Below are 10,679 nucleotides of genomic sequence, written 5' to 3' on the forward strand. Positions count from 1 at the left end.
ACCACCTATTTATCAGTATTTTCATAGCCGAGGCATTCAAGTACTGGCTTGACATAGCCAGGATAGACAAACTTCATTACACTGAAAAGTTGACCAAGATCATTTGGGGCTAATAACAGTTTTGCTTGCACCACAACAATATGAAAAGTTTTTCCACATCTGATAGTTTGTACTTGGTTTTTTCCATAATTTCTTTTTTTCAGAATCAACATGAAAGTTACAGTATGGCAGACACTTCGGGGCAGAGTCTCTAGCCTCAACATCTGCACATTAATCTCAACAGTAGCTGTCATGCTTTGTAACTTACATGGAACATCTTCCCGAATAATATACATGCTCAGGACATTGAAAAAAAATCACTGCTTATTTATCAATAATACTGCATATGTGGGGGAGTTGGGTAAATGGATTCAGCTGCCTCAACTTGATTATCGCGCTGGTACAAAGTGATTCACAGAGTTGATCCGAGGCAAAAGTAATGGTTATATCTAAAATATAAGTATAAAAACAGTTCACAACTAGTTTTACGTGAACATGTTTTGTGATGCGGTTGTATTTGACAACGTTGTGTGAAATAAAAAGGGTAGTTAAGGCATCTTTGTGATTCTGCTGTCAGAGAGAGAGCAGTTTTGGCACATACTTAGGCTATTAACATACTCGAACTCAGTAATGTCAGTAGTAATACACTTTAGTGCAATAAAAAAAATGAACATGAAATAACTAAAGTGAATACACTGATGTAAATGCTGGTCCTCTGTGTGTGTGTCTCTTTCGCTCAGTTATTGAGTTCAGTTATTGGTCCTTATGAGTTCACTTAATAGTTGATCATAGCCCATCAGAGTCTGCCACTGGGTCTCTATGGCGGTGACAGCTCCAAGAGCGAGGTTTCAACAACTCTACAAAGGAAGGCTGAAACAAACATTCAAATACATTTAGTTGAATTTGTCTCTCACCTTAGTAAATACAAGTGACTTTCACTTTAAAACCATTAATATGACTAAACTGAATTTGTTTTCTCTTATCAAGTATGTCATCAGATTGGGCTGGTCACTCATGTAGAATTTACCTCCTTGAGGGGGCAGTAGCTCTGGGCATACCACTCCTGGGAGTACAGACAGATGATCACCCCCTGACCCAGGAAGAGGGATGTCCACATGATTATGTTCCAGATGGGACCTTTCCTCTGGTCGTGAAGGATGAAATTAAACATCACTAAATGAAAAGAGAGGAAATGAGGATTAAGAATGTAATGGAAAGGTAACGGTACAGGAATCACAAAATGAAATAGTTTTTGTTTGACCCCCGAATGCAGACAAAAACAGAGTGTTCATTCAGCTTAATTAAATGTCACACCTAGTGCACTGAAAATCTAAAAGGTTTTGGCTTTGTGTTGCAAAAATATGTTGCATGTCTGTGTTTGTAACATGATTTCATATGCAAAAAAAGAGCAGTGTTGAATGCGTCTCTGTCCCCCTTACTTCCGAAGCACATGAAGAGACAGAAGAGGACAGGGTAGAAGAAGCCAAAGCAGACTGCTAAGATGTACTCATGGACCACTGCAGACACCGTGAACACAAGTAACATGGCTGCTGCTCGGAAACGCTGCCGAGACATCTAGGGATGGAGGGAGGGGAGGAAAGAGACAGAGAGTCAAGTAAAGTCAATTTTAATTTTATAGCCCAATATCACAAATTTGCCTCAGGGGGCTTTACAGCAACACAACATCCTGTCATTAGACCCTTGCACCAGATAAGGAACAACTCCCTAAAAAAAAACACAAAAAAAAACCTTTACTGGGGAGAAAAAATAGGAAGAAACAGAGAAAACTGAAAGAACAGCAGATAAGAGACAGTGCAAAAAAGCCCACGTGTTTCCTCTGGTTCATGAGTTTACAAATCAATAGACTTTGCGAGATGGTCAAGGCCAATCTTTCCCAATCCATTCCTAAAGTCCCCCCTATCCTGCAGATTTTCATTGCAACCCTGCATATGAGGACCTGCTGGTACTTACTCAACCAATCAGTATTTAGTTGTGTCAGTTTTGGTACACCTGATATAATTAAGCATTAAAATATGATTGATTATGCAACTACAAGCAGGCCTACATATGCAGGGCTAAAATTTAAATCTGCAGGGCAGGAGGGGGCTTTACCAGAGTTGGGAAACCCTGATCTAAGCAACAATTTAATAATGTTTCATGTCCAAATATTAATGTGACCAACACACTAAGGGTCTTACTGCTGTGGCATAAATACATACATATGTTGTATCAATACCAAAGCACTCACCCACAGGAAGTCCTGGTACACATAGTAAAACAGCCAATCATGGACAACTACGTTCCAAGTGCGATAGTAGTTGGCAAAAGAGGTTGAATTCCACCAGTCCTATAATGTGTAATCAGACTGATTTCAACAAGCACATAATAGATGATACATTTAAAAATTCAATATTTGAATATTTAATTTTTGAATTGACTAATTCCAAGAACAGAATGACTGAGTGAAGAACTTTTTCAAGTACCTTGTAAAACATCCGATCAGCAAAGCGAAGCATCTCAGCGAATGCATTGAGCCAACAGTGAAGGAAGGCAAAGAATGCCAGGAAGAGAACCAGTACTCCTACAGAGAAGAGAAAGACAATTTCTCATGAAAATTCAGTTGATACCAAAGCGCTTCTTCACCCCTCCTCTCCCTGTGCGGACAAATAACTTTGACGTGAATGAACAAGGTCAAGTCAAGTCAAGTCAATTTTATTTGTATGTCCAGTGGTTCACGCCATGTAATCCGTTCATGAGGCTCTTCCTGCTTTTGGCTGGTTTAGCCTTACCTGGCAGGATGGAGTTGAAGACACAAAGGACCATGGCCCTCAGGTCACACAGTTGTAGCCTGATACTGCGGAACTGAGGGATGCACAGCCTCACAAATACATAATAGGCATAGAACAGACAGCCAAGCACCTGGGTGGTGAGGGAGGTGAGAAAATAGAGAGAGACTCTTGGTCATGAATCTGTGTAGCTGTGTTTTGCCCAAAATGTTAAGCAATTCCTGGGTTAGCAACACAACATGAGTCAGAGAGGAAACCGATGTGGCTACCTGCATCAATTTTGTGGCCACATAGCCCCACCTGATTACCGGATTCCTGCATTAAGTGAAAAATAAAAGTTTAACATATAATCACACTAACAACTTCAGGCTAACGGAGAACATTTTCAATGTATCAACTATACCAGTGAAAAACTATGAAAGACTCAGTATACCTGGGGTACTTGTCTCTGTAAATGAGAGTGGGTGCAAACAGGAAGTAGAGATACTGAGAAACCTGAGGAATGACCAGAGATGGACCTGGAATTGATAGAAAGAATGCTTGTGAACCAGTGGGCAAGTGTAAGGGCAAGGAAGCAAATTTATAATGAAAACAAAGAAGTTACATCAAGGAGAAGTAAATGCCCAGATATACACTACCGTTCAAAAGTTTGGGATCACCCAAACAATTTTGTGTTTTCCATGAAAAGTCACACTTATTCACCACCATATGTTGTGAAATGAATAGAAAATAGAGTCAAGACATTGACAAGGTTAGAAATAATGATTTGTATTTGAAATAAGATTTTTTTTACATCAAACTTTGCTTTCGTCAAAGAATCCTCCATTTGCAGCAATTACAGCATTGCAGACCTTTGGCATTCTAGCTGTTAATTTGTTGAGGTAATCTGGAGAAATTGCACCCCACGCTTCCAGAAGCAGCTCCCACAAGTTGGATTGGTTGGATGGGCACTTCTTTGAGCAGATTGAGTTTCTGGAGCATCACATTTGTGGGGTCAATTAAACGCTCAAAATGGCCAGAAAAAGAGAACTTTCATCTGAAACTCGACAGTCTATTCTTGTTCTTAGAAATGAAGGCTATTCCATGCGAGAAATTGCTAAGAAATTGAAGATTTCCTACACCGGTGTGTACTACTCCCTTCAGAGGACAGCACAAACAGGCTCTAACCAGAGTAGAAAAAGAAGTGGGAGGCCGCGTTGCACAACTGAGCAAGAAGATAAGTACATTAGAGTCTCTAGTTTGAGAAACAGACGCCTCACAGGTCCCCAACTGGCATCTTCATTAAATAGTACCTGTTAGAGCCTGTTTGTGCTGTCCTCTGAAGGGAGTAGTACACACCGGTGTAGGAAATCTTCAATTTCTTAGCAATTTCTCGCATGGAATAGCCTTCATTTCTAAGAACAAGAATAGACTGTCGAGTTTCAGATGAAAGTTCTCTTTTTCTGGCCATTTTGAGCATTTAATTGACCCCACAAATGTGATGCTCCAGAAACTCAATCTGCTCAAAGAAGTGCCCATCCAACCAATCCAACTTGTGGGAGCTGCTTCTGGAAGCGTGGGGTGCAATTTCTCCAGATTACCTCAACAAATTAACAGCTAGAATGCCAAAGGTCTGCAATGCTGTAATTGCTGCAAATGGAGGATTCTTTGACGAAAGCAAAGTTTGATGTAAAAAAATCTTATTTCAAATAAAAATCATTATTTCTAACCTTGTCAATGTCTTGACTCTATTTTCTATTCATTTCACAACATATGGTGGTGAATAAGTGTGACTTTTCATGGAAAACACGAAATTGTTTGGGTGATCCCAAACTTTTGAACGGTAGTGTAGGTAAAAATTAGTCAAAAAAAGATATCAAAACCCCCCAGCAAAAAATAGAATATGGTGGTTTCATACTGGCCTTATCTTTAGCCCAGGACAACACTCTCGGGACATTCTCTCTGACATAGGAGTGGGCTTTCATCATCAGACGCACCTGCAATCAGAATGACCAAACACAAACAATTCTTAAGAGACCATTTGAAGGTCTACAGACCATTTGGAGGTCTACAACAAACTGGTGTTGAAAAAAAAAAAGTCACGTGAGCCTTGATCAGTTCATTGTTACTGAACTGTGCCCAACTGGTCAAGCCAAGCCTTGCCATACTGAATTACCTGTTCCAGTATGATGACGAAGCAGGATGCAGGTGGCAAGTTGTTGCTGACCACCACATAGGTGGGCAGGAATCCCAGACCAAGACCTTGATAGAGCACAAATGCCGAGACGAACAGCAGGCTCCACAGCTTGGGGTGGCTGGAGGAATTAAACTGGCTCTGTGCCCACAACTGGAACAGTGTGTAGGGAACCAGCAATGCAGACAAAAACATGCAAATCCATGTGCACACCACCAGGGGGAACTGCCCGAATGCATAGACCAACAAGTCAAAGTCTAGCACCAGTCTGAGCCAGAGAAAATAAAAGAAAAGAGACGGATGGTATAGAGATAAACAATCTGAGGTGTCTGTTCATGACAGTTTCAGTTGTGTTTTCTTTTTTTTTTTAAGTTCCAGCTCTCACACCCTCAAGTTCTGGAAACTTCAACAGGATGGGTTTAAAAAAAAAACAACAACAACAAAAAACTAGGTGAGTCACAGATATAAGTCAGTGTAAAAACTAGAATAAAGGTCAGGAGAAAGGAAACCAAGCCATATTTTATACCTTGCCAGTCAGGGTTTACTTCTTACCTGCCTTCATCAATGAAGTCTACCACCAGTGTGCTGAGGATGAAGAGAATGAGCAGGGCTATGAACATGTGGTAGATGGTCCTGATGTGGTTCACTTGAAACAGCTCACTGTGGAATTTTAAGTAACAGGTGAGATTTCACATAAAAGCATATACTATATCTGTATGCCCACATATATACACAGCGGGTGCATATACACACTCGAGTCTGATAACGGACATTGGTGGTCAATACCAACACTATTGCTTTAATCAGTTATATTAGTTTAATTTAAATTCAGAATTAACTTACTCCAAGAGGGACCTGCGGCTGACAAACTGCTTGCCTTGGCCCTGGGATGGTCGACGATGCCTACAGGGAAAACAGTTAAAGGGGTTATGGTCCTTTTTTACCCCATTTTTTGTGGCTGAAAAAAGGGAGTAAAGCTCCAGGAAGAGAGGAAATTAAAAGAGAAAACAAGACAATTGATAAAGCTAATACAGCAGCTGAGGAAAGACCTGGGTCAAGCAGGATCTACAATACATTTTTTTAGTGTTTTGAATTTACTAAAATGCTTGTTGCAAGGGGCTTAGACACATAACAAGGAATAATACAGAGGAAAATGAGTGAAACTTTTCAGGGACTTACACTGACAGCATCTAAATTTTCCCGATGCAATAAACAATAAACATATCCAAGGAAGTGAAAGCAAAAATAAATAAATTATTATTTGAAAATTCAATCTGATCCACAGTTGGTTTCAGAGAAATGCCATAAAATCTAAAAGACTAGATAGTGGAAAAAGCATTACTTGAATTTGCTCCTTTCCTTGTCTGACAGCGGAGGAGAAAAGACAGCAGGTATGGGAGCAGGCTCCAAACATGCCGACTCCTCGATCAGACTGTCAATGAATTCATTGACCTGGCTGTCAAACTGACGCATCAGGTCGCTCTTCAGGTACTGAGCAACGTCAAAGAAAAGTAACAGGAACTAGTCACACAATGCACAACAATTATAAACACAAGGTGGAAATGGTTGTTTTACATATACACAAAATGGCTGTATTTCCTAACACATCAGCTCTTTCACTTAATATAGAATAACATGCAGGCCTAGTAATGTACACCCTTTTTTTTTTTTTTTGGATTTTGCCCCCTTTTTCTCTACAATTGTATCCAGCCAATTATCCAACTCTTCCGAGCCATCCCGGTCGCTGCTCCATCCCCTCCGCCAATCCGTGGAGGGCTGCAGATTACCACATGCCTCTTCCGATACATGTGGAGTTGCCAGCTGCTTCTTTTAACCTGACAATGAGGAGTTTCACCAGGGGGAGGATCACGCTATTCCCCCGTTCCCCCGCCCCCCGAACAGGCACCCTGACCGACCAGAGGAGGTGCTAGTGCAGCGACCAGGACACATACCCACATCTGGCTTTCCACCCGCAGACACAGCCAATTGTGTCTGTAGGGACACCCGACCAAGCCGGAGGTAACACGGAGATTCAAACTGGTGATCCCCGTGTTGGTAGGCAACGGAATAGACTGCCACGCCACCCAGACGCCCTAGTAACGCACACCTTTTGTTTGCTCTTGTTGACAGACATCTGTAAACTGCGAGCGTCTGTTACTGTGTAAATTATCACTGCGACAGTTCCTGCAAGTCAACTTGGGCTCTGTAATAGTGTAGTGAAAACACTGTGTCCTTTATTTCCCAACTTCTGTTTACTGTCTTAGCTATATCCATATCTTTAAATCTTGAATTTTCTATCTTATAGAGCAAATTCTGTCAGATTTTTCATTTTTGTTTATTTTTTTGGGGGGAGGAGGGGGTTCCTCAGGCTTTATTAGTCATTTGAACATTTCTCGTTATTCACGGAAGCTAGAATCAATTTCCAAATTCATAGTTTATTTTATAATAAATGAGTACCTTTATGATCTCATTCGACCCTTTTCCTTTGACATCACAAAAGCTGTCAAATAGGTTAAGCACAGAAATGGACTTAGCTTGGTAAAAGGCAGTGCTGCACCCATGACCAAAAAGGACTGAATGCCTCCTCTTTCACTCCACAACCTCCTATTCCAGTTGTGGCCTCTGTCACTTTGCTTGCCAGGGACCATTTCTTTGAATCCGCTGACACCACCAAGTTGATTGATTCTTCTGGTCTGACTTCATGACATAAAACTCAGTAATAAAAGCGATTATCTATCCACTGAGTGCCGCAGGGGGAGGCTAAGGCTGTTGTCAAGGGTGAGACAGTATGTCTTCTCAATATCACCCAACATCATGGTTTGTTTTTACTTAGCGCCGCTCCACTCTTACAACCAGTATGTTGGCACACCTACGCATCAGTGTTGACTTAAAGAGACATTACATTCAGGTGGACACGTTGGTCTCTAATGATTGGTTAGAGAGAATCAAATCCCCTTCCCCACGGAAATCAGTTTGAGTGGAGGCAATGTTGCAATGAAGATGGAAATGGAGGGTAACGAGTTGACATGGCTGTTTGATATCAGACAGTCACTATGCATGACTCTGGTCAACTTTCAGTACTCGTTCTTGCATGGTACATAATCAGTTTTTAATGTCGACAGAGCAAAATGTCGTGATGTATGCTCAATAATCCAGGTAAAAAAAAAATCAAAGAAGGATGTCACTTAGTTGAGTGATGACGTGTATCTGTCAATAAAGGTTGCATCCAGATGAACTGATTCAACCTTTTTTGGTCGACCGAGCAAATTCTGTCAGTGTTTTATTTCTATTTGATTTTTTTTGGGGGGGGGGCATTCCTATGGCCTGGCAAGCCATGTGAACTTTTCTCATTATCCACGGGCACAAGATGGAACCAATTTCCAAATTTACATTTTATAATAAATGTCGAACTTTGCAGTTTCGTTAAACCCTTTTCCTTTGACGTCAAAAAAGCTGCCAAAGAGGTTAAGCACAGAAATGGATTTAGCTTGGTAAGAGGGAGTGCTGCATCCATGACGAAAGGACTGAATGACTCTTCTTTCACTCCATAACCTCCTCTTCCGGTTGTGGCCTCAGTCACTTTGCGTGACTGATCAACTTTAAGTGCTTGTTCTTACATGGTAAATAATCAGTTTTTAATGTCGACTGTAAGAGCTTTTGTTGGGATTGTGGTTTTAAGCTTGAGGACAAGTTATGACATCACTCTATCAATAAACTCTTTTTCCTACAGCAGGGTTAACAAGATTGAGCAATTGCTTAAGAATAAATCTTATAAAAGAAAAATTTGATCCAACTTGGTCGGGCGTTCTCCGGCTTGGTCGGGCATCCCTACAGACACAATTGGCCGTGTCTGCGGGTGGAAAGATGGATGTGGGTATGTTTCCTGGTCACTGCACTAGCGCCTCCTCTGGTCGGTGGGGGTGCCTGTTCGGGGGGAACAGCATGATCCTCCCATGCCCTACATCCCCCTGGTAAAACTCCCCACTGTCAGGTGAAAAGAAGCGGCTGGTGACTCCACATGTATCAGAGCAGGGATGTGGTAGTCTGCAGCCCTCCCCGGATCAGCAGAGGGGGTGGAGCAGCGACCGGAACGGCTCGAAAGAGTGGGGTAGTTGGCCAAGTACAATTGGGGAGAAAAATGGAAAAAAAATCCAAAAGAAAATTTTGAGACAGATGGCACAGGTTTGAGAAAGATGCCAAGGGTTTGGTTCCAACATCAACGCAGCCTTCAACAATATATTCTAATGGACAAGTATGATTAACAAGTAAATAAACAACTAACTCGATGTACAGAATTTGGATAAAAATGTAGATATAGAAATCTGACTATCACTCACAATGTAAGAAACATGCTATGAGACTGTGTTACATACATTATGTAACGCTGGCAATACTAATTTGAGAAATAGACACAGGCAGAGGCATTACACCATTTGGCTTCTGAGCTAAATGGTTAGTCATTAAAATGATTGGATTTTTTCCAAATGTATCCTTTTGGAGATAACAAGTAAGCGATTTTGAGATCAAGTGGTTTATCAATTTTCTGGGTGAAGAAAAGTCCTTTTCTTCCTACGTGGTGAATAATTAGGTTTTAATGTGGTTTTAATGTGACTGTCAGAGGTTAGTTGGCAGTGTGGTTTAGGCTTGATGATCATTCATGGCATCACTCTGTTAATCAGCTCTTTTTCTTACCACAGGGGTGATAGAACAAATCGTATTGAGAGGGTAATGGTGAGATTTAATGTTGACCGACTAACCTCAGCCTTTCTCTTGAGTTGTAGTTTCTTGCTAATCATGTGCTCAACTTCTAGTTTCCCTGAAATTGGAAGAACAGAAAAGCATTGAGCGTCCAATGAGATGTTTACTTGTCATTGGCATCCCTCACACACACACACACACACATACACACAAATTCAGTGGTATGGACGCACCCAATTTCACAGAGCGAGCTCAGTTGCTAGGTTGCTCTATCTAAAAAGAACTGTAACCTCGGAAATTACAGATCTCAAATATTTAGACAAAAGACTACACACATACAATTGCCATAACTGCAAGCAGCCAGACAGTGTGCATCACATCATCTTGTGGGGTATCTGAAGATATGTGGGGGGGGGGGGGGAAATACAATGTCCCCCTAAAAATCAATGAAACTTGTTTTTTTTGGTGGCAAAAATAAAAGCCTTTTATTTGTCATGTCAACTTCAAGTCACTCTTAAACCAGTAAAAGAGGCCAAATACACTAGTGAGTATTAGACCCCTGCCATTCCTGGGATCAATGCTCTAAACAGGCACTGCTTCTTATGAAGTGTAATGATAAAAGGGGATATCCTCATCCCGTCTCATACTCCCTTCACATGGCCCCCCGATTTATTTACTTCAGATCCCCCATTAATCAATTCTTCCTGACAATAAATGACAATAAACACCCCAAGTCTCTCTTACCGTTACTGGTGATGTGATTCTCTCCATCTTCCTCCGGACTACCTTCTCCAGCCATGGGGCTTTGGGGTGAGTCTTCCGGCCAGGTGGACACCTTTGGGAAGGCTCTGAAATGGCACCTGTCATCCTCCATGTCCATCTCTAATATAGATGGGGAGGGGGCATTGTGAACAAAAATAAACGGTGCATCATGTATTGTGTCAAAGAGAGAGCGCAGACAGGATGAAGGACGGTCGGACTTT

The 10,679-nt window shown here is 41.4% G+C and overlaps 1 protein-coding gene across 1 annotated transcript; it reads right to left on the minus strand.

Moving 5' to 3' along the window:
- Positions 1–825: 825 nt before the first annotated feature.
- On the minus strand, positions 826–10,465 carry soat1 (sterol O-acyltransferase 1). The gene is made up of 15 exons (XM_056276860.1): positions 10,441–10,465; positions 9,756–9,814; positions 6,341–6,489; positions 5,842–5,901; positions 5,551–5,658; positions 4,981–5,266; positions 4,723–4,801; positions 3,259–3,343; positions 3,095–3,140; positions 2,829–2,958; positions 2,523–2,620; positions 2,288–2,386; positions 1,479–1,614; positions 1,067–1,212; positions 826–909 (listed from the first exon to the last, which is right to left on the minus strand). Exons 2-15 carry the CDS (start codon positions 9,792–9,794, stop codon positions 826–828), a joined length of 1,545 nt encoding a protein of 514 aa, XP_056132835.1. The 5' UTR covers positions 9,795–9,814; positions 10,441–10,465.
- Between the last annotated feature and the right edge of the window lie 214 nt (positions 10,466–10,679).

Source organism: Lampris incognitus, chromosome 3 (assembly GCF_029633865.1).
Source record: "Lampris incognitus isolate fLamInc1 chromosome 3, fLamInc1.hap2, whole genome shotgun sequence".
In the NCBI taxonomy this organism is placed as follows: domain Eukaryota; kingdom Metazoa; phylum Chordata; class Actinopteri; order Lampriformes; family Lampridae; genus Lampris; species Lampris incognitus.

Coding starts and splice junctions, on each gene's coding strand:
- soat1 (XM_056276860.1), bottom strand. CDS start 9,794: ATGATTAGCAAGAAACTACAACTCAAGAGAAAGGCTGAG. Junction 6,490..9,755: donor AACTCAAGAGAAAGGCTGAG/GTTAGTCGGTCA, acceptor GACGTTGCTCAG/TACCTGAAGAGCGACCTGAT. Junction 3,141..3,258: donor TACAGAGACAAGTACCCCAG/GTATACTGAGTC, acceptor CACTTAATGCAG/GAATCCGGTAATCAGGTGGG.